We start from the raw sequence: 25,469 nt of genomic DNA, 5'->3' as shown, positions 1-25,469 counted from the left end.
CCCAGGCTACCATATGCCACCATACTGTGAGCTGAGGGGAGCCCTAAGAGGACTATAGCAGAACTCAGAAGAGACACTGTTGTAGAGGGTTCATCTGTCAGGGGAGAGGGCATAATCACTGATAGAGACACTCAGTAGTCATTACCAACAAGAACCTATGCAGGCTGCTCTCACAGTAATTTTCAGACACTAATTATGGGTAGGTGGGGACAGTAAAATATTGCCATGATGAGTTAGTACAGTCAAATATTGCTACTGTGGGTTTAAATTGCAAAAATTTAAAACATTACATGGAGATGTATATTGCCCCCCCCAAAAAAAAAAAATATATCAAGCGATATATATATATATATATATATATATATATATATATATATATATATATATATATATATATATATATATATATATATGGTAGTAATTACTCTTGTTTTGTACTAGTCACAGGCTGTGCCTGCATTTCCACTTATCTTTTATAGAAATTTAGAGAGACTAACAGCTGACTTCATGTGGGGTGGTGAAAAACAAAAAGTTGCATGGAATAGGATAGTGATCCCTACAAGACCTGGGGCTTTGGGTGTCCCAGACTTGGTGTTATATACGGTTTGGGCAGTGTCAAGTGAGTCGTCTCTGGCCCTTAAAAATCTGGAGAGGAGGGTGTAAGTCTCGTGCCAGGCTATACCCATGTCCGCAGCAGGTCTCCAAAGTGAACAGCCTCTTGCATGTTTCAACAGTGTAAATAAGGGATGTTGGCAAGCCAGATCCATAACTTCTGGATAAGGATTGCTCTAAGTATTGGGTTGGTCAGGCTTGGGTGTGAAGCGGGACTGGGCATGCGCCACAGCTGGATGAGGTGTCGCCCCTCACCTGTCCTCCTCTTCATGGGGGGGGGTATGGGGGACTATGGCAGTGACTTTGTATATGCACCAGGGCCTTCCTGTGCATCCCCATGGCCTTGGCGGGCTTCAGTCCCAACTGGCGTCCTGCATCACCCACAGCTAGCAGCTGACTTAGAACTGTTGTCGACCAGGGGAATCCAACTGTTTTATTAAAACAAAGCATTGCAAAGGCCTGAAATGGTTATTGACCCAATGTGATTTCTGCTCAGTGGTCTGAAAGTCAAAGTGAAGAAATTCAGTGACGCACAGGTAAATGGCGGGAGTAACTGTGACTCTCTTAATATAGTCAAATGCGTCATCTAATTAGTGACACTCATAAGTGGATGAATGGGATTCCTACAGTCCCTACCTACTGTCTAGTGAAACCATAGCCAAGGGAATGGGTTTGGCAGAATCAGCAGGGAAAGAAGACCTTGGTGAGCTGGACTGTAGTCTGGTAATTCAGTGTACAACAACCAGAGGTGCATTGCCTGTTGGAAAAAAGATATTATTGAAGGAGCTGAGTGATTTAGGCAGTCTAAAAAAGTGTATAGTTTAGCAAAGTGTATGTGCAGAGTACATATATTTACACTAGAAATAAATATGATTAATAAGCACAATAGTAGTGCAGAAAACAAGCACAGGATAGTGGTTTAAATCTTAATCCCAACATCTACATATTGGGATACTTGTGGTAGAAATGTTAAGAAATGGCTAGGTAGGATCCCACGAGTAAGGTACAGGGATGAGATATTTGGGGAACAACAGATATTGCCACAGGAGCAGTTTAAGGCAGTGGTTGGCATGAATAAAGAGGACTGTATCAGATATAGGTATCTAGCTGGACAACATAGGAATATGAATATTGTAAAATTTGTTCCGAAAGATCAGTACTGATTCATTGAATGTTGGAAGCAAAGAAGGCCTTCTCCACAGATCAGTCATATGTATTATGTTGGTAGGAGCTATCAAAGTGTTTTATGTATTGCAAAATATTCTGGATCATTCACTTGACTTCTGATCCCACATTATGTTACATAATATTATTTGCACAGTTCCACACTGTTTCAAGTATATTTTTGTCAGTTCACCTAATTTTCATTTGACCAGTTGAGAATAAAATTTCTTTGACAAATTTCCTAATGTTCGCTGTGACACCTCAACACTGGTCCAATAATCAAGGATCCCCAATCCTCACCACTGGCAACAGGGGGAACATGCACACTGGGAGGATGACAAGTACACACACAATAAAATGCATTTTCCCTTAAGAGCACAGAGATCACAGTCAGTCTGGGTCTGGTTTCTCCTTCTTTCCCCAGATCCCCAGTAAGACTCCCCACTGGCACAGCTGTAGAGTTGAGATCTCAGCTGAGTGGCCAAGCTAAGACTTCCAGCACCATCTCTGTCCGACTAGTGCTTCATGTCCCTGCCCAAGTAGCTAACACACACACACACACACACACACACACACTTTGAGAGTTGACTTACACACACACACACACACACACACACACACACACACACACACACACACACAGCTGGGAAAGGCTGGCACAGGTATGCTAGCTATGCCCCCTTCTACCCAGACTATAAGGTAGTTTTCACTGCCGCCAGCCAGCTCCTTATCAGCTGCTTTAAGGCCCTCAGCAAAGGGTGTCCAATCTTTCTGTGTAATGTTACTATTAATCCAAATGGTAGTTTGACCAAGACCAAGGCTATTAGGAGTTGCCTATACAGTGTCACCAAATAGATATGCAAGTACTCTTAAGAGCTTAAATATGTCTCACAGATATCACCCACAATGATAGGTTTAAATATATTTAATAATAAATAATAAAAGAACAAGACAATACTCAGTAAACAAACACAGTTACTTCAGAGTTCAAAATCACAAGAAATATTTAAAACAACATTGCAGGACAGTCTCAAATAAATAAAGAAAACATCTACATCATGCACCTACTTCAAAGCTTTACTTAAAGCGCATCTGAAAACATGCTGGTTATGCCCTTGTAACTCTCCCCTCTAACTTCTCCCACTCCATCTACCCTCTACCTCTCTTCCACCCCACAAACTACCTTTGATTACAACAAGCTCTGATACTTCCATGCCTGTCTACTTATTATATGGCAGTAACTTCTTATTTTAACAATTAATATCTGCTATGACTTTGTGGATAGAACAGATGCTAGTTATCTACTGAATGTACTATGTTCTTCATCTGTAACTATGTCTGTAATATTTTAATTTGTGGAGCTTTTCTCCCCAGGCTTCCGCTGAAAATGGACCTGCGTCCAGTCAGACATTCCCGATCAACAAATGTAAATAAATAAATAATCTAAGCTATACCTCACTATATTCCTAACTGTATCTAAGAGAAATTACTGTGCCCTAGGCTTACTTACAGCAAGGCAAGTGCAGAGGTGGTGAGTGAATGTTCTTGTTAGGTCAAAGGCAAAATACAAAATGTCCTTCTCTCTGTCAGAGAGTTTTTAAATTAATAACAAATATTACTTCTGGATTAGCTTGGATGACATCACTTTTTTGTCACCCGACTTTAGTTCCCAAGCTAAATCAGAAACTACCAACATTTAGCATCTCTCTGTGGAAACATAAACAAGGACTTTCTTAGATCATTTGTCAAATGATGCTAGTTGTAAAATAATTTGCATTCCTCCACATATAAAGACAATACAAAAAACTTCTAGTTCTAGACATTATGTCTGCTACCGCACTGAAACTGAGAGATAGCATCTTTTGTTTATGACCCAGCTATAAAGCAACTTAACCTCAGCTATTCTTAAGTTTTGAAAGTTAATTTTCTATGTTCCAGTAGGGTACTCTGTGGATACATCTTTGAAATTCAGTACTGTACAAACCCTGTTCAATACATACTTTTGTACCAGCATTTTGATACACACATAACATACAGTTGTAATAAAGTGGTAACACAAGCAATTACATCATGCTTGTATTCACAAATGACATATAAATATTTACAAAATTCCAGATAGCTGTGCTGGCATTGTCTGTCACATTTCTATATAAATCATACTAATATTCACAAATGACTTGTAAGTATTTACAGAATTCCAGATAGCTGGGCTGGCAGTATTTCCCTTTGTCACATTAGTTAATGAGAATTAGGTAATAAAGCTGGAGAAAAGGAAAGAGTCCAGCTGGGTACTCCTGCACATGGATAAAGCAATATGACAAGATAATAAGAAAGCTAATATCTGCAGCTGGAAACACTGATAGTATTAATGCAGGCTATTTACAAGAACACAGTGAGACAAGTAAGTATCTGGACTCAGAGAGAGGTTTCCATTGGGAGTAAGTGTATATCAGGGTTCATCTGTTTGTCCACTCTTGTTGTTACTGATGATGGACAACATCAGCAAATACATCAGAGAGGGCAATATGGCTATCCAGTACATATTACCTTGAAACATAAATGGCCTTACAGGTATAGACAAGGAAATGGAATTGAATTATATTAAGAAATGCAGAATGCAAATAGCAGTGCTGCAAGAGATGCATTTGGAAAGAAATAATTATGTGAATTTGACAAAAGAAAGGATTTTATGATTGATGCTCAGCAGAATATCAGGGACAGACAAAAAGGGGAGAAATAATACTGATTACTAGAGAGGCTCTAATAGTAATATAAGAGAAGAAAAATAACGGTAGATTTGCGATAATAAGGGGCCATTTGAAAGAGACCAGGATTATGCTGGCATGCATTTAGTTTCCACCAAAAAAAAACTACTGTTATATAGCTTAAGAAAATTTGGGGAGAAATCAGCTTTCAGCAGGGAAAATGTTACTTCTAGGTGGGAGTGGAACTCTGTTTGCAATAGTGAGAATGTATCAGGAGGGACATAGAAGGGAACATATAACAAAAGAAGGTAGATTTCTGAAGAAATTTATGAAGATATTTGTTATGGAAGATGTGAATTCAGTATTAGGAACTTTGAAAGAAAGTACATTTTATTCCCCAAGGTACTCTAACTAGGCTAGACAGGATAGGATAGAAAATATATTTCACAGGAACGTGTTATTAATTGAAATCTGTGATGCATCTCCAGTAACTATTTTAGATCATGCATCAATAAAATTTTAGATAAATTGCAGAGTAATGAAGTACAAGTGAGATCCTGGTGATTTCCCACTTACCTGTTAAAAACAGAGGAATTTAAGGAAAGGGTAGTGGAAATTATTCAAGAGTTGTTGGGAAATATAGAAATTTTGTCATAAGTTATAGCTAGTAAGTGGGATAAAATGAAAATGGAGTTTAAAAGTAGGGTAGAAATAAAATAGAAAAATACATGCCTAAGAAGTAATGGGTAATAGGAATTATTTAGAGGGCTGACAGAGTTAAAGTATTGCAGAATAATGGAATTTCACAGAATAAGAAGAGGTGCAACTGCAGAGTGATAAAGAGAAAATAAGGTAGCATCTGGATGATATACAACACAAAAAAATTCAGCTGTTAGATAATAGAAAGTAGGAGGAGAGAAATGCAGAGATCTTGTAGCTGTACTAAAGATTTTTCAGAAATGTTATGAAAATTGTATAAAGCAGAGAAATGTGGGAATCAAGAAAGAGCACAAATGGAAATATTTATGGAAGACCTAATTATGCCAAGGTTACAGGTAGGTAGGTAGATGAGGCTGAACATCTAATAGTTAAGGTGCTTCCCCACATACCCATTAAAAAGAGAGGAATTTAAGGAATTAGGGCAGATAGAAAGTACTCCAGAAGTTATAGCTAGTGAGTGGGTTAGGGAAGATAGAAAGTACTTCAGAAGTTATAGCTAGTGAGTGGGATAAAAAGAAGGAGTTTTTAAAAATAAGTAGAAATAAAAGAAAAAGAGATCTGGTTAAGAAGTAATAAGAATTATTTGGAGGGGCTGACAGTGGTTAATATAAAATAAGGGAAGGAATCTCACAGAACAAGAAGAGTTACACTTGCAGAGCACTAAAGTGAACATAAGGTAGTATCTGGATAGTATGCATGAATTTAGAAATATTTCTGTTTTTTGATAACTCTAGAGCACAAAAACGTTTTGCAGAAAGACTTGGGCAACAGTGAGTAGAAAGGGTTGTTGCCAAATTTAGGAGCCTATAACGAGAAAAATAACCAGAGTTCCCATAGAGGTATTAGAGATATTTCAGAAATTTTATGAAAATTATAAAGCAGAGAAGCGGGGAAATAACACAAATGGAAATATTTATGGAATACTTAAATATGCCAAGGTTAGAGGTAGATGAGGCTTAACAACTAACAGTTAAGATAGGGGGAGATGAAATAAAAATCGTGTTGTATAACCAGTCTGCAGGAAAGTCTCCAGGAATACATGGTATTCCAGTGGGAGTTTGGAAACTAGGATGGAAGAAAGTGATAAAGACTAAGAAGGTTTTGTTTAACAGTATTTTAAAGGGGGGGGGGGGGCACCAGTTTCCTGGAAAAAAGCTGTAGTCAATGTAATACCTAAAGATCAGTAAAGACTCGTCTGATCCAGCTTCATTTAGGCCCATTTCAATTAGAAGCCATGATGTGACCATTCTGGGTTTTTGGGATATTAAATTAATAAATATAAAACAAAAGCTATAGATATAAACTATATAATCAGACGTGAATTGGTTCAACATGATAAAATGAAATATTTAGGAGTATGGATTAAAGAGGATTCTGTTATGGCAACTAAGGATAATCTGTGGGAAGAGACTAAAAAGATAATATAAAAACTGAAAAACTGGAAGCTCTTGCATATGAATATAGATAAGATACAAACAGTAAAAATGTTTTGAGCACCTTTAATTTTATACGCAGGTCAGGCATATTTTTATCAACCAGAGAAGAAGTTGTGGATAGTAATTAATAAAGAATTGAAAGATGTTATTTGGGAGGGATAGAACAAGGAGGTTTAGGATTACCTGATTCAAAGGGATATTTTAGAGCTCCTCAGTTACTGCTGTTATACATACCACAAGCATAAAGCTACAATTCAGAGTGGAAAATGATGATGATCAAGCAGGTAAGGAGACATTATATTCATAAAGTAGCAGAAAATATACTAAGAACTAAGCAAACACAGGAATAGAGAAAGTAGTGATGACTGCAGTTAGGGATACAGAGAATAGGCAAGAGGGGGATGGAATTTACTGGAGGAAGCTGGCAAGGGAACCAATGTATTAGGAACAAATAGAGAGGTAAAGGTAATAGAGTGGAAAGTGGCAAAGAAGACATTTGGACTGCAGGTTACAGATTGCCTTCCCTATCAGGTAATGATATCAGAGTATAGAAAAGAGATGGTGATAGGGGAACCCTAACTGAGAAGAGAATCCTAAATGAAAGACCTGTACTGGCTGAGATTTTAAATGAATGTAGAACAAAAGCTGTTGTTAAAAAAGGCATAATTAGTACGGCATACTGCACAATAACTATAGGAATCAATCAGAAGAGGTCAGAAAAGGCTGGGAAGCACGACGAGATAAGCAATTCACAGGGAGGCAGTAGGAGAGCATATGTATGGCTCTCAAACATGCAGCAAAATCTAGAAGATTTATGAATTTTGCCTGGAAGTGTTTGCATAGATACTTTTATACCGCAAGTAGACTCCAAGGATTTTTTTCCTCAGGTAAGTAGCACATGTTGGAGGTGTAATAGGGAAGAAAGAGGAACCTTAGAGCATATGTTTTTGGATTGTGATGAGTTGGCAGACTTTAACATTTCCCTGCAGAGTACACTGTCGGGAATACTGGGCAGGTACATTGAGTGTAACTAAGGAAATTTTTTTTTTTTTTTGAGCTGAGATACAGGAATCTGAATTGCCTATACATAGTAAGGCCTTGTTAAGTTTAATTCTGGTGGCTGCCAAAAAAGCAGTTACCAGAAAATGGAAATCAAAATCTAAACCAGCTGTACTTGAAGTAGTGAATATTGTAACAGAGACAAAAGAACAGAAGTGGGAACTTGATAAAAATGTAGGAGTAAAGTAGGAGAAATTCTGGGAACAATACATGCAGAAAAGTGTTTACGAGGAAGAATGAGGTTTAAGAGAAGGCAGGAATTGAGAAATTTATGTAATGTTGCTTTGAATATATTATAGCATTATATGTGCTGTATAACATTTGTAAATGTGAAATTGTTAATATGGATTTATTATTTTTATTTAAGTGTAAGTTTGTTTATTTCACAAGTGGTAATTCAATAAAGGTGTTAAAAAAACTAGTAGTATATATTTAAATTGCAGGAAAGTCTTTAGAAGCAGATAGTATTCATGCGGAAGTTTATAAGTTAGAAGGGAAGTGTTAACTATATGGAAGATTTTAACAGTATTTTAAATGGAGGGGAGGCACCAACATAATGGAATAAAGCTGTGGTGGCTGTCTTAACCAATTGACATCTGACTGTTGTGGACCATTTTTAGACAGTTCTGAGTTTTTTCATAATATAAAATTACTGAAGTCTTTTCAGGATATATAATGAATAAGATTAAATATTCAGGAGTATGGATTAAAAAGGCTTCTGTTATGGTAGCTAAGGGTGTGTGGGAGGTGACTAAACAAAAGATGATGCAAAAAACTGAGACACTGAAAGCTCTTGTTTATGGATATTGATAGTGAGACCAAGCAGTGAAAAAGTTTTCGGTCCCTTTAGTTTTTTATGCAGGTCAGGCATATTTTTATCACCCAGAGGAGAAGTTTTGTCTGGGAAGGGAAAAGGGCAAGAGTTAATTGGATAAGTTAATCCATTAAATAGAACAAGTTGGTTTAGAATTATCTGATATGAAGGGATATTTTAGCTCTACACAGTTAAGGCTTATTGTACATAACAGAAGCAGAAAGGTGTAATGGGATGATATTGAAACTGGAGTGGGGGAGTTCACGAAATAAGGAGAGAGTGGGATTTGAGATGCACATCTATAAGAAGACGAAGAACTACAATTTAGAATATTATATTCATAAAGTAGTAGAAAGTATTCTAAGAGTCAAATCAACACAAGAATGGAGAAAGGAGGCTTTGCCAATAAGGATGATTGCAAGGAGGGGCACAGAAAATAAGCAAGAGGGTGCTAGAATTTACTGGAGAATGCTGTCAAAGAAATCAGTGTATTTGTAGCAAATAACTATAGGGGGGAAGTAATAGAGTGGGATGAGGTCAAGCAAACATTTGGAGTCCAGGCTAGAGACTTCCTGCCCTACTATGGATTGATATCGGAGTACAGGCAAAGAGAAAGGGATAGGGGAACCCCTAAGTGAAAGATCTGCTCTGGTACTGAGTTTAGTTCAATCTAGAACAGAAGCTGCTGTTAAAAAGAGATGCGTGATAAGTATAAGAGTCAATCAGAGGAGGTTAGAAAAAGAGTGTGTAGAGAGACTAGAAAAGTAATTTACAAGAGAACAATAGGACATATATATGGCTCCCAAGTGTGCAACAAAAGTCCAGAAGGTTTAGGATTTTGCTTGGAAGTATTTACGTAGGTATTTTTATACCCCAAGCAGACTTCTAACAATGTTTGCTCATGTAGATAGGAAATGTTGAAGATTTGAATGAGAAGGAGGAGGTAACTGGGAGCATATGTTTTGTATGTGTAATGAGTTGGTAAATTTTAAAAATTCCGTACAGAGTACTCTGTCCGAAATGTTGAGTGGGCAAATGACTGACTGCCAAAAAAGCAATTACTAGAAAAAGGAAATCAAAACGTAAACCAGCTGTATTGGAAGTATTGAATATTGGAAAAGGAATAAAAGAAAATGGAAATTCTGGGAACAATACATGCAGAATAATATTCAGGAAGTGGAATGGGGTTTAATGAAGGGCAGCAATTAATGTAATGTTGGACTGACGATAGTTATAAAGAAAGAAAATATTTGTGATGCATAATGTATGTGTATGAAAAAAAATGTTAATATGGTTTGTTTTCTTTTCTTTTAATTTGTGCCTGTGTCTTAAGTGATAATTTACTAAAAGTGTTTAAATATATTTGTATCTCTTTCTATATATATATATATATATATATATATATATATATATATATATATATATATTTATTTATATGGAGAGAGAGATCTATATATGGTTTTATATAAGTTTATTGAATTACAGTAGCCATTGAACCCTGGAACATCAAGATGAGAACACCAAAATGTAAAATTATTGCGAAACTTAAGTATTGCAATCCACATCATCTGAGAGAGACAGGTCAAGGTAGGACAACAGTTATTGTGCGGCACTAAGGTGTCTTCCATTCAGTAGTGTGGACTGCTATACTTTGGTTTTGTGATGATTTTAAGTTTCTGTGTTCTCATCTTGATGTTCCAGGTTTGACAATACAGTAATTCGATAAACTCATATAAGCCTATATATGTATGTATGTGCATTTGTGTGTGTGTGTGTGTGTGTGTGTGTGTGTGTGTGTATATATATGAGAGCAGTCTTTATAATCTATAAAAAGACTTTGCATTTCTGTTCAAAATTTATATTTTCGCTTGTATTGCAGCGAAATATTTTTTCAGTTAAAATTCAAAATGCAGCTGTCGATTTGCTGTTCACTTTAGGAGCACAATCTACGAATATTTTATTAGGAAGTATTATGGGTTTTTGTCAATTGATTGAAAGCAGTTCCAGCAATGACAAAAACTCAGAAGTCAAATTCACCAAAAAGAGTTTAGTCAGTAGTAGTTTTTTTACTTCTTTACTATTGTGCAACTTTGGAGTTGGTAAATATAAGTTTGGGGGGTGTAGGTGTCTCCCCATAAGGTTGGGTGCACGGGGACTTACCCACCACTCTGGTTCAAAAAAAAAATTCCTCCAAGGTCTGTTCAAAGTTGTTTCAGCAAATTACTTTCAGAACTTTTGCCTTTGCTGGGATTGCTGTCACTCTATCAACATAAATCCAGTGTCACACAATTCTCCGAAAGTTTGAAAGAAAATTTGTGTTAAAAGAAAGTCTGTTGAAAACATGGCTTTTTATGGCCTGCAGTGAAAGTAACCAACAACAGTCAGGCTTACTAAACTTTAAAGCATTAGGTGCTTAACCAAATACCTACTTCCTATCAAGATAATGTTTCTCAACATTTTATTTGCAAAATGTAGAGAAGAAATAACATGACAAACATGAACTCGTACCATAGTAATGAAATTCATCAAATTCCTGCTTGACAAGATCTATAGGGTAGTCAGAGGATGAGTTATGAGAAATGTGGACATTGCTGCTAGGTTCCTATGACATGTTTTCACAGCTCTGTACACCAAAACAGAAAAAAATAAGAAAGGTATTTCTACAACTACTGTATTGCCTTCTGTGCATATTGTTATGAACACTGTATGTTGGCTATGACCTCTAGAGAAAGGACCTTCTTTGAATGACCTTTTTTCAGGATTTTTTTTTTGCATATATTATTCCTCATCCCTTGTGACTCCATTTGTTTATTATCTGTACCATTTCAAAATAAAGTAGCAATGTGGGGTGCTTTACATAAGACTGGATCTTTGAGATGGCCTCTTACAACATATACTTTTAGAAATGCTGCCTTTCTTCTCCCAGAGTCTTGAGGAACTAGTTAGTTTGAACTCTGTATGGTAATTATAACTCATCCTTGCTCCATTTATAATGTTGAGTTGGGGGCACATGAAAGGCAACCCTTTCTATTCCTTTGTGTAATAGGCATATTGTTGGTTGGAGGTGCCCAGAGGAGGACATCTTGAAAGTCAGAAATGCCACACCTATTGCCATGATATTACTGTTTTATGGTATTTACTGTAGGAGATGTTATCAGAGGTTTACTGCAATAGTGTGTACCTTTCTTGGCTGTTACATACTATGATGTACTTTAAATGAGGTTAGCAGAATTCCTTTGGTTGACTTCCAAGAAATTGTGAATTCCTTAATTTCACTTTTGTTTCCATATCAAGATTTGTACAGAGCTTTTACATTTGAATATTGTTTGATTACTTTTTAATGCAGTTTCTTTGCAGTGTTACTTTGCATTTTTCATACAACATCCCAATCTTTGGTATTAATATATTTTGAATAATAAAGAGGATAAAACTACTGAAAAGTAGGCGAGGATGAGCACAATGAGAGCCAGCAAACTGACGATAAAATAAAAGAAACTTGCATTTATTAGTAAGCGCTTTCGGTGTGGATCATCAAGACTTCCCCTCGTTTCATTGGGTGGGTTCAGACCAAGAGCCTCGACACGTTGGGTTAAAGTTTCAACCCTTCCCAAAAGTAATTGTACTAGCGTGGTTAAATCACCAGCAGAATTGTTCTGACTACCATCAATATTGTCTTCCTGTGTAGTAGCATATGAAACGAGGGGAAGTCTTGATGCAGTACCTACCAGGAATCGGAACAACATTGGTTTTATTAATGCAACAACGAGCCAACACAATGCACCAATTACCAATACTTCGGAAGATAATTCTGAACCTGCAGCACCACTTGCGCCAATTTTGCCAACAAACCAAACAAGTGTTTTACCATCTATGGGTACTTTTCTTAACAATAAATACAGCTTTAATACTAACAATGACAACAATGCTCCTTTGGATGCAGTAGAACAACAGAGGGAGAGTTCTTTCTCTGATCAAATTAACCTTTTTTGACACCAAGCTTTTCAGATGTAGGAAACTCCAACTGGAGGTCTCGTATTTACAAGAGTGCATTACCAAAAAAATCATACCCAAAGGCTTGCGTCAATAGCGTTATCCAGCTGGATTAATACATCATTCTTTATTTTTTAAAGAATTGATCCAACTTTTTGACAGGCAAGGTATGGAATTTTTACAATCTCTTATTAATTATTATAATCAAGAAATTAATAACCTTAAGAGTGATTTAGAAATTTTGGAACATACTATAGTGACTCATGGTGACTTTTCCCATTACAAATATGACTATTGTAGAATATATACAAGCATACAGGCAACTATGGATAAAATGCTTGCCACTAAAAAGAGGAAAATAGCTAGAGATTTGTATGATTATTCGAATAATATTGCTTATCCTAAGCCTCCATCTAATAGTAGCCCTGACAAAAATGACATACATAATAACAACAGGGCTGATGGAACCCATGACCAAGGGCAAGCTCGTTCTTTCAACAATATTAGTAACAATGAAGGTAACGGGTTAAGATGTAGCGAAAGAATTATCAATCGCAACAACAACACTAATGATACTAATGCCAATGATAACTACCATGATCGACCACACGTGGTTAACCCCAATGATGAGCAAAACAATAGTGACCAGGGTTTTCGGACCGATCGGTCTGGTCAACAGAACAACCGACGGACCAACCGCAATCAAAGGAACAGGAGGAAACAAAGGAGGTGACAGTTTCAAACCAGGTGTATGGCATTGCTCCTTCCATACATGTAAGCATGCAAGGTGACTTTAAAATCTATAACTATACAAACCTTGATATCCAGCAAGACATGATTAATTTTCTATCTAAAGGGCTAACTTACATCCCTGGTAAAAGGATGGATTTAGCCAAAACAATCATTGATTTGAAACTGTTCGTACACAAATTAAACCTAAATTTGCTCATGGGGGCGAGTTCAACTGAAACCAGTTCTATCAGGGTTCCTAGTTTGTTTAATCCCCCCCTTCACCCTAGACTATGCCTTTTTGAAAAGATTTGTGAAATGGATCTAAGGGCTAGCTCCGAGAAAAAACAACATTTATCAACAACTAAAAACATACTCAGCGCTTCTGAACAGGATTTTCTCCATCTACTTAATGACTGTAACATCAGGGTCATGAATCCCGACAAGGGAGGAGGGCTTGTGTTTATGGATAATTTCATTTACATTGAAGCAATGCAAAAACATCTTAACACAAACGTTTATGAAAGAGTGTCCCTTAATGAAGTCAATCAGGCATATAGAAAAATTAGGTCAATATTGAATGACTTGTTTTTAGAGGGGTCTATAGACAAGGATCTATTTCAATACTTGTCAATGATTGCACCCAAAACACCCGCCTTATTTGGTACTCCTAAAATACACAAATCTCTTAATAGTCCCCCATTTAGACCTATAGTGGATGGTAGGGGATCCATCACACACAGTTGTGCCAAATATATTGATTCTATTTTAAAACCATTGGTTGATAGCGAGCCTCAGATATGTAAAGATTCTTGGGGTTTTTTTAAGTACCATAAACTGACTAGACTATCAACTTGAGGCATGCTTTATTACCATAGACATCAAAGACCTCTACACGGTTATCCCCCAGGAAACTGGACTTAAATGGATCAGGGACTTTTTGGTCCTAAAAAAAGTAGAGGAGAACACCATATATGTAATTGAAACCTTATTGGAAATAGTTTTGACAAACAATTTCATGTTTTTTGAGGGGAAACTGTATTTGCAGAAGTCGGGTGTAGCAATGGGGTCACCATGTGGGGGTAGTTTTGCCAATGCCATCATGGCATATTGGGAAAATGAGTTACTATTTCAGAACAGTCTTTACCAACAGCATGTCTCCTGGTATACAAGATACCAGGATGACATGTTCTGCATTTGGAGAGGAGATAAAACTCTTATTCCAACCTTTATCCGTAACATTTCAACCATGACAAGTTTCCTTGAGTTTACATACAACATTGACGATATTTCGATTAACTATTTAGACATTCTTTTAGTGAATGACAGATGTAAACATAGGTACATCAGTAGGATTTACAGGAAACCTACACATTCAAATACCTTTTTGCATTTTTCAAGTAATCACCCCTACCACCAAAAGAAGGCCATTATAAAAGGTCAGTTGGTTAGGGCAGCCTGAATGGTGTCTGATGATGATGAGTTCGAGACTGAATGTGAAAACCTGCAAGGCATGTTTATGCATAGAGGCTACCCTGCTTCCTTGATTGACAATATAAAGCAAGAAGTTTGTCATAAAAGAAAAAACGGGTATTTTCAGCCTTTACTTAGTGGGTTACAGCAACAGCCCATGCCAATGGAATCTTTATTGGATAACAAGAATAATAGGGTTTACATGACAAGCTTCTTTTCGACGTTTTCCCTAGATTATGTATTTATCAGGGATATTATAAATAAAAATTGGAACGTCATTAGTGAAGAATTAACACTGATTAAAACATTAGGTGAGAAACCACGTATTACGTACAGGAGAGGGCTTAACTTGAAAACATTACTTGAGAAAAAGACAAGAGTCCCAAATAGTAGGGTTAAAGGTATGTTCAAATGTGGTACTTGCCCTCAGTGCAAACACATATTTGAAGGGACTAGATGTATAATTAATAACAAAACATACATGATTGGTTCAAGATTCAATTGTGATAGCAAAAGTGTGGTTTATGCAGCCTTATGTTGCCAATGTAATGCATATTACATTGGCAAAACTGAAAGGAAACTCAAACAGTGCATGTACGAACATTTTTATGCCATTAACAAGGGGGACATTAAAAACACTTTGGCTAAACACATTTTAGAATACCCTGGACATATTTTTAAATTTTTAGTGTTACAACATCGAGATAATGATATTAGAGGAGGCCCTTGGCAGATTTTACTAGAAATTGATGAGCTTATTTGGCAAATAAAACAGGTGCGTCCATTCCACCAGGGCTGAATGGAAATCTATCTATTAAATGTGTTTTGAAATTGCATGCCCTTAAGAGATGATTATTTGACAGGTACTGTTTTATCTAGTATTGATACATAATGGCATATATAATGATGTATTTGTATTTATTCACTATTAATTATTATTACTTATTTATATCTTATTAGATTATTAGGTTTATATTTATATATACATATATACATATATATATATATATATATATATATATATATATATGTATGTATGTATATATATATATATATATATATATATATGTATATATATATATATATATATATATATTCATTTATTAGTAACTACATCGGCGGTAGATATTTATACATAATAATTAACTAATTGACTTTTATTATATATTGTTTATTTAAATTTACTAACTAATTTATAGTTAGTTTCATCATTAATTTTGCTATTGCTAGCTTAGTCAACTAGCTATAAGGCTTGATGTCGTTTTTATTTATGGCAACTATTATGGATTTTTTGAATTAATATGTATTGCTGCTTTTTATTTTTAACTAATTGAACAAGATAAAGGAAATGTGTTCATGTTTGCACATGACTTCAAGTTAAAAACAGTGTATCTTACCAGTATATTACTTGAAGAATGTGCACAAAGGCTTTCCCTTTTAAGAATTAACTGGGTTCACTAATTTAGGTTTTAATTCATTGATTGTTAGATTTTTTCTATATAAAGAATGTTAATTGATTTTCACTTTGTTTCAGTCTGATGAAGGTGAGGCACTGATCCACACCGAAAGCGCTTACTAATAAATGCAAGTTTCTTTTATTTTATTGTCAGTTTGCTGGCTTTCATTGGGTTCATCCTCACCTACTTTTCAGTAGTTTGGTTTCTTGTTTTTCGTTTGTTGAATAATAAAGAGGATATAAGTAAACAAATGTAGGCATGATTCATGATAAAAACAGAGTACAGGTAGCACATTTGTGCAACTGAAGTAATTATAGCTAATAATGTGTTTCAACAAAAAACATGCAGCCTCTGTAAGTACACTAAAGAGGAGGTGTAGAAGAGCTTAATGTGAATATCCATTGAACAGGAACGAAACAAGTTAGAAACATGTTTAGTATATCAAGAGTGTCCACAGATTCCAACTGGTCCCCAAATTTCAAAAGATATATGGAGGTAATAGGACAATTTAATTAATACTAAGTTTATGTACGAGTTTAAATAGTGGTTTGTTTGTGTCTTTCGGCTTTTCCCGGTTAGGGGTCGCCACAGCGGAACTCTGGTCCGCTAATGATTGGCAGTAGATTTTTACATGCCGAGTTGCTGGCCCTGATGCACAACCTTCAAAGAAGGTACACCCATTCACGCATGTCTCCACACAAAAGACGCTCTAGCTGAGAATCGAACAGGACAACGTCTTATTGTGAGGCAACAACGCTACCTCAGCACCACTTTGTTTGGGGGAGGGGAAATCGGTTTAAAATGCACATTAGGTCTTTACCTTCCACGTTTTGTTATTTTCAAGATGAATTGATTTCCTTTATTGTCTGATTGCCTCTGCAGAACAAACAGAGGTTAAGTAATTTGCAGAACACAAATGCTTGTCATTCTAAGAGACAGATGGGTTATGAAAGTGACCTAAAACTAGAAAGAGTTCTGGACTTTTCTGTAGAAATAGTTAAAAAGTTTAATTATAAAAAAAAAACCACTGGAAGGCAGTTAACTTTCTCATCTTTTAGACCACTTTTTGGCATAATTCCATGCGTATTCTTCTGTTTCTTCTGTCATCTTTGGAACAAACTTTAATGAAGATTTTAGGCTGAAATATCAGTTTTAACTTGTTTTGCTACATTATACATTACTAGCCAGGTTTGTATTACTGGCTACAAAGTATTGCAGCACGTTGCTTTGTATGCATTTGATTTAAAATAACTGTTTCTTTGCCTTAGGCTGTAAAAGAGACTGCAATATCAAGAGCAGCATTGATTGGGACATCTGTAGCAATTCCTAGCATATTTATGAGCTTTTTACAGAGGTAAGACACAGCTGCTAGCTAGCTGTTCTTTCATCCTTAAAAAATCATATTTATTGACACTGCTTCAAGTTTTGCTATTTTGCATACTCTAGTATAACATTTCTGAAATGGGGAAGCCAGCCTCCTTTAGAAGAAGTAGGCCTGTTTCAGAAGAGGTGTGTGCATGATTGACGATGTAATGTTTTTAAAAGTTAACCATTTTGGTCTTTTATACTTTCTATGTAGTCTCTCTAAGTAGAGAAGGGTAATAGTGTAAATATATGTTTGACTGCAAAAGTAAATGAATACTGTACTAAATGTGTATATATTTTGTGTGTAGGGGTTGGGGGTGTAGAAACTTTTGGTACAGGGATGTCCAGTATATTTTTCTGCTAACTACAGGAGGCTCAAAATCTTTTCTTTGGTTTGAGGAGACAATGTAATAAGTGTGTTTTTTTTTTATCATTATTAAATCACAACTAAAACATTGACACAGATGCACACATATTAATAAGACCACAAACCATAATAAAATGTTTTTCGTGCACTGCACACGTTTCCTATTTAATGGTCATTCACTCTTGCATTGCATGAATTTTTCAATTCCTTCCTTCTATTAAACCTCATTCCTCCTCCTGAACATTCGTCTACATTTGTTTCCACAAATTTCCTTTACTTCAGTGTGATTTAACCTTTCTTTTCCTAAGGACCCCACATCCAGTTTTATGTCCTTAATAATATTCAGTACTTCAATTACAGTTGGATTTGTTTTTTATTTGTATTTTCTAGTAATTGCTTCTTTGACAGCCAGTAGCATTACGCTAAGTAAGGCTTTACTATGGCTAGGTAATCCAGACCCTATGTCCCAACTCAAAATAATCCTTTCTTTGGTTACAACAATTTGCTTCCCTAACATTTCTGACAAAATACTCTTTGGGGAGAAATTAAGGGACTCAGAAATTCAAGGATTTAATTGATGTGGCAATCAAGAAAGGTTGGCTTTATTTGCAGATAATATTATTTTGTACTTGATAAGTTCACAAAATGACATCTAGTGTCATGGAACATTTTGAAACTGTTTCAATTTTTGTCAGAAGTAAAATTAATGAAGATAAATCAAAGGTTGTAGCCCCAAAATATGTACTCGCACACAAATTGATTCAGCAATACCCATATCTATGGGGGCATGATAAGATGAAGTATTTTGGAGTATGGATTAGAAAGTCTTCTGTTGTGTAAGAGAAAAGGATATGTGGGAAGAGACTAAATAAAAGATAACATAAAAACGGAGAAACTGGAAGCCCTTGTTTATGGATATGGATAATAAAATACAAGCACTGAAAATGTTTTATTAGCTTTAGTTTTATACATATGTCAGGCATATTTTTATTAGCTAGAAGAGAAGTTGTGGACAATATTTAATAAAGAGTTGAAGAAGGAAGGAAAAGGGGCAAGAGTTAAGTGGGATAAGTTAATCCTTCCAGTAGCTCATGATGGTTTAGGATAACCTGATTTGAAGGGATATTTTAGAGCTACTCAGTTAAGGCATATACGTAGCACAAGCAGAAGGTTATAATCTTAAGTGGAAAGGGATGATGATGAAGCTGAGGGGGGGTTAAGAAATAAGGAAGGAGTGGGATATTGGATACAGATCCTCAAGAAGAAAAATGACCACCATACAAAATATATTCATAAAGTTTCAGAAAGTATTTTAAGAACTAAGCCAACACGGGAATGATGGCAGAAGATTTTGCCAATAGAGATGTTTGCAAGTAGGGGCACGAAAATAGGCAAGGGAGTAGTCATTTACCAGTGAAAACTAGCAAAGTAACAAAGGTGTTGGGAGAAAATAGCTAGAGAGGGAGAGGTAATAGAGTGGGATGACACCAAGAAGTCTGGACTGCAGGTTAGAAACTGCCTTCCCTACCAGGTATTGATATCAGAGTACAGACAAAGAGAAAGGGATAGGGGAGTCCTAAGTGAAAGACCTGTTCTAGTAGAGTTTGTAGTCAAATCTAGAACAGAAGCTGCTGTTAAAAAGGATATGTTAGTAGGGCAAATATAATATTGCATGATAACAATAAGAGTCATTCAGTGGAGGTTAGAAAAGATTGGGAAAATAGACTGGAAAAGCAATTTACAGGAGAACAATGGAGGGGGGGGGAACATGTGTATAGTTCCCATGTATGCAGCCAAGTCCAGAAGGCATGGGATTTTTGCTTGGAAGTGTCTGCATAGATATTTTTATACCCCAAGCAGACTTCAAAGAATTTTTCCTCAGGTTGTTAGAGGTGTGATGGGAAAGAAAGAGGTAACCGGAACGTGTTATTGGGAGTATAATTAGATGGTAGATTTTAAAAATTCCCTACAGAGATCTCTGTCAGAAATATTGAGGGAGAAAATGGCTGTAACTTAGGAAATTATTATTTTGAGCTGGGGCACAGAATCTGAATTGCCTAGGTATACCAAGGCCTTATTAAGTTTAATGCTGTTGGCTGCCAAAAAAGTAATTACTAGAAAATGGAAACCAAAATAAAAAAAAAGTATTGAATATTTTAAAAGATATTAAAATGTGAAAGAAGTATCTTTAGTAAATGGAAGGAGTGAATTGCATAAAAATAAATGGAATTTGTGGGAACAGTACATGCTGGATAATGTTCTGGAAGAGTAAGGTTTAAGGGAAGGCAGGAATTTAACTGTTTATGTAATGTTGGACGAAAAACCAAGAAATCATGTGTTATGTGTGTAAATGGAAAACGTTGTTATGGTTTGCTTCCTTTTCTATTGATGTTTGTGTGCCTGTGTCTTAAATGATAATTTAATAAAGGTGTTTATATACAAAAGTACTTTGCAGGGAATTTTTAAAATCTTACGACTTATTATATCCCCAACATAGCTCTCAACCAATCAAGGACAAATCACAGTAGAATCAGGGACACACTTTAAATACTAGTACTTTTAACTTGAGACATTGACAGATTGAAAATATGAATTTCATATACGTTTTCTGACGCAAACAAAGCATACAACTCTAATTATTGTCATTATTTAAGTATAGTTCTCAACCTTTTCTCCATATTTCAGATGTTTTTGGAGGGATTAAGAGGAACAGAGCTAAAACCTGAGTCAAAATTAGGGGCAGCTGAGAGTTATGATTCTTAAAACACATTCCCAGTTATCTGTCTTTTTCTAATCAGATCTTTAGCATCTGGCATCTACCTGAGAAAAAAATTCTCTGAAGTCTGCTTGAGGTGTAAAATACTTAATCAAGCACTTCCAAGCAAAATCCGAAACCTTCTGGGTTTTGTTACATGCCTGGAAACTGTACAGATGTCTTTCCTTTGTTCTTTGGTAAATCACCTTTTCAGTCTCACTTCCCAGTCTTCGCTTGCCTCCTTTGATTGATTCTCATAATGTAATATTTCATATGTCCTACTAATTGTATCTTTTTGTGTATGTTCTAGACTCAACTAAAAGCTCTGTCATAGCTGGTCTTTCACTTAGCACTCCTCTGTCCTTTACTATTTGCCTATATTCTGTTATCAGTCCCTGGTATGAAAGTGAGTACTATCTTGTAACCCAAACTTCTACATGGCCTCATCCCATTCATTAACTTTGCCTTTCTAATTATTTTTCCCAATACTGTGGTTCCTTTTTCTTATTTTCTCTAGTAAATTTCAGTTTATTCCTTCTTATTTTCTATACCCTTACTTGCAGTCATTCCTGCTGGTAAAATGCTGTCTCCATTCCTGTGTTGGATTAGTTCTTAGAATACTTTCTGTTCTTGTATGGCTACAGTGTTTCACTCTCTTTATTTCTCCAAATCTTTTGGGTTTCTAATACTATGACGGGAATGGACCCCATTCCTAAGTCAAAGTTTGATTAAAGTTCATGAAATTAATATTGTTTCAGTCTTTGATGTCAGCCAAAAGTGTTCTTTGCAGCACCCGCAAAGTGCCCAGTAATGACTCCTGCAATTCGTATGGGGTTACATGGATTGGTAGCATATCTAAATACAATTGTAGATTCTTTTTTTATAAGACCCATTGCTCCTACAAGACACTGTAGTCACTGAGTGTGTTGATTTCAGTGATCACTGCTACTTTTGTCTTCTTTTCATGGACCACTATATCCGGTTTTCTAGCATCTATTTTTTGAACTGTTGGTAATGGGTGATCCCATGTGATATAAACTTCATCATTTTCTATGATGCTTTTGTGGCTCATGTTCTAGTGTTTTTCAGCCACTTCAGTACCATAATGTTTGCACAATCCCCAGTGCAACAGTCTTACCACATTATTATGCCTTTCAGTATACAGTCCTTCTGCCATTAGTATGTTACAACCAGCAATGAGGTGTGCAACTGTTTCACAAAACCTACATTTGTCTGTTTCTCCAACATGTTCAATGAACTTTGTAAACCAGCGTGTACGTAGCCCACTATATTACGCTGCCAATATTACCCTTTCATCTCTTGGTTTGAATTTGCCTCTCCTTAACCATTCCTGCATTCATTCCTGATCAACACGAGGTTCTTCCAGAAGTTTTCTATACTTACAACTATATGTATGTATTTTCCACATTTCTTGCCTTCACCTTATATTCTTTCTTTTGATTTTTGGCACATTCAGTTGCTGCTTGATTTTTCTCCACTTGTGGTTTGATTTCCATTCCTGCTTGATGCCAATATGCTTCTGCTAGCCTAAGCAGGGAAGTCATCTTAGATTTATTCTCCATGTTTCAAAACGTTCACTACATTTGGGTCTTGTGAGGTCAGCAGATATGTGTGGAGTCTCACAGTTACAGATCTGTACATGTAATAAATTTCAAAAAGGCCCATCCCTCCTTCGGAATGGGGAATATATAATCTTAGTCGTCTTCTTCTTTTGGCTTTTTCCCGGTTAGGGCTTGCCACAGCGGATCACCTGTGTGCTCATGATTGGCAGTGGAGTTTTATGGTGTCGAGTTGCCAGCCTGGCACCCAACCTTCCACAGAAGGCACACACACGCACGCACTCACACCTAGGGCCAATTTAGATTGTCCAGTCCACCTACAGCATGTCTTTGGGATGTGGGAGGAAACCGGAGCACCCGGAGGAAACCCATGCGACCACAGGGAGGACATGAAGACTCCACACGGAAGGCAACCCAGCTGATGATCAAACCAGAGAACCTCTTGCTGTGAGGCGACAAAGCTAACCGCTGCACCACCGTGGCCGCCTTGGAATATATAATCTTAGTATGCACTGATTTTTTTATAAATCATTTGGTGAGCATGCAGCATCCTTCTTGTATTCCTATCTGATGTATCCAACATGTTTTGGGGCCAGTCAATCACTCCAAAACTGTAAGTTAGTTCAGGAAGAGCAAACTGGGTTATAACTAGGATTTTGTTCCTAGATGTTAAAGCTGTTTTCAGAATTAAAGTCTTCTAGAGTTGTTTTTCTTTCCTTATTTTTATTCACATTTGTTCATGTTTTATTGTTGATCCTTCATCAGTTCCCAAATATTTATACACTCCCTATTGCTCAAGTTCTTTTATATCACATTCTTGTCCCAAACTGATGTTTTTCTAGTGCTGCGGTTCCCTGCTTTAAAGGTTGCTTTTGCGCACTTATCAAGACCAAATGACATTCTAATATCATCTGAAAAAGTTTTGACAACCTGCAGCTGTGCCTTCAGTTCCTCATCTGATGAGCTATGCAGTTTTAAATCATTGACAAAGAGAAGATGAGAAGTCTTTACACTCTGTTTTATAGGAGCCAAATTGTAGCCATGGCCTAAACTGTTAAGTAAACAGCTTAATGGGATTAATGGCAAGGCAGAATAGCAATGGTGACAGTCACCCTGGAATATCCCCCCTTATCATGGCGTAATTGCAAAGTGGTCTACCACTGTTTCCTGGTCACTGTAATGTAGTTGATCAGTGCAAGGGTGCATCTTATACATTTTTAAGCAATCTTTTATCCATGAATGTGAGATACTATCAAATGATTTTTAAGTCAATCCATGCCATACTTAAATTCTTCCCCTTTTTAAGGTTCTCCAGTACGACTTCATTTAATAACAAATAATCCTTTGCTCCATATGACCTTCTTTTATTGCCCTTTTGTTCTACTGCCAAAATTGAGTTTTCTTCTAAATGACAATAAACTCTGTCAGCATCAATTCCCTGTATAGTTTATATGTCGTCGGAAGGCAAGTTATTGGTCTCTAATTTTTATGGTAGCTTGCAGGTTCACTGTTAAGTAGGAGCACTGTTTTGCCTGTTATTAGCCAGGTTGGTGTCTGTTCAGGGTGCGCATATAAATAGTTCTTGCTCATGGCTAAATCTTCATGCAGAGATGTTAATACTTTTAACCAAAAGTTAGGTACTGCATCTGGGCTTGGGGCTTTCCAATTAAAGGCTGTAATTAACTTTGTTTCAATCTCTCTGGCTGTTACTTCGTCCCATTTCATATCCTGCACCTTTAAACTTATTTTTCTTTCTTTTACTACTTCTATCCATTTAGCATCTTTATATTCCACAGGATCCTCATAGATACTTCTCCAAAATGTATCTATTTTCTCTTTTTTTTTTTTTTTTGATGGTTTCAGTTCCTTTTACCTTGTTTCCCAATTCCCTATAAAATTTTTTAGATTATCAATAAATTGCTTATTTTGTACTTTTCCTTTATATTTATCTGTATTTCCAAGTTGTTCTGCCTGTGCGGAAATTTTAATTTATTTGCGATAGTGCTTGATAGATCCTGGTCTGTTCTAATACTGCGCATTGCTTTTATCATATCTATCTTTCTTAGTATTTTTGTTGATGTATTCCCTCTTCTGTAGTCTTCTGACAGTGACACTTGTCTTAATTGCTTTATAGTTTTCTCTATTCGATACTTCCATGATGATATTCGATTTCTCCCCTTATTTTATATTTATTTATTTTTATTTATTTAAATTTGTTGACCGGGAGTGTCCGACTGGACATAGGTCCATTTTCAGCGGAGGCCCGGGGAGAAAAGCTCCACAGTAAAATAAACAGACGGAAGTTATATTGGATTACATAGCGATTAACAATTTAACATAGCAATTACTTACAACATATTTACAGATGAAGAACATAGTACATCAGTAGACAACTAGAATCTTTATCTGTGAAGTACATAACAGACATTAACAAATGTTACAATGAGAAGTTCCTGCTGTATAATAAGTACTAGGCTTATGAGCATCTGAGCTTGCTATAATCAAGGTAGTTAGTGGAATGGAAAGAAATGTAGTGGTTGGATGGGGTGGGTGATATTAGAGTGGGAGTTGCAAGGGCATAGCCAGCATGTTTTTAGGTGCCCTTTTAGTAAAGTTTTGAAGTGGGGTGCATGATGGTATGGAGGTAATTGTGGGTGGGAGGGAGTTCCATAATTTGGCTATGGTGCAAGAGAATAGTGCTTCACCAGCAGAGTTATTGGCTTTAGTGATCTGTAAGTGATTTTTGTTGCTGGATGTTAGTGGTCTGGTGGTGCGATAGGGTTGGAGTAGATTCTGGAGGGATGAGACATTTATTGGATGGTTTACTAGTTTGTGGGCAAGTGAGAGTTGATACCATTGAAGGAGGTGAGGGAGTTCAAGCCAGCCCAGTTCAGCAAGTGAGAGACAGTGGTGACTATGGTAGGATGCCCCGGTGGCGAATTTGGCGATTTTGTTGTAGCAGGTCTTTAGCTTGTTTAGATCACATTGCCTTAGGTTGGTATATATTGGAGAGGCATAAAGTAGGGTGGAGATAAGGTGGGAATTTGCTATTGAAATCTTTGCTGCTTTGGTGAGAAATTGCTTATTTCTGTATAACGCTCCTAGTTTTTTGTGGACTTTTTTTATGGTCATGGATATGTGAATGTCAAATTTTAGTTTATTGTCTATTTCCACTCCTAGTAATTTGGTGTGTTCACTTGGGTATATAGTAGTGTTGTCTTTTGCTGTGATGTTAAAGTGAGA

The 25,469-nt window shown here is 36.3% G+C and overlaps 1 protein-coding gene across 4 annotated transcripts in view; it reads left to right on the top strand.

Annotated features, from left to right (window-relative positions):
• SFXN4 (sideroflexin 4) overlaps window positions 1-25,469 on the top strand; it is a 645,242-nt gene that overhangs the window by 482,999 nt on the left and 136,774 nt on the right. For 3 of the 4 annotated variants that reach the window (XM_044055979.1, XM_044055980.1, XM_044055981.1), the window contains exon 12: window positions 17,428-17,513. The exons of the other annotated variant lie outside the window; for it this stretch is intronic. In XM_044055979.1, the coding sequence (XP_043911914.1) occupies window positions 17,428-17,513 (86 nt within the window). The remainder of the gene's footprint in view (window positions 1-17,427; window positions 17,514-25,469) is intronic. 4 annotated transcript variants of the gene reach the window in all.

This window comes from Protopterus annectens, chromosome 14.part0 (genome assembly GCF_019279795.1).
Source record: "Protopterus annectens isolate FY-2018-M chromosome 14.part0, PAN1.0, whole genome shotgun sequence".
NCBI classification, from domain to species: Eukaryota; Metazoa; Chordata; order Ceratodontiformes; family Protopteridae; genus Protopterus; species Protopterus annectens.
Note: the sequence above shows the minus strand (reverse complement) of the source record. Positions and strands in the feature narration are given on the sequence as shown.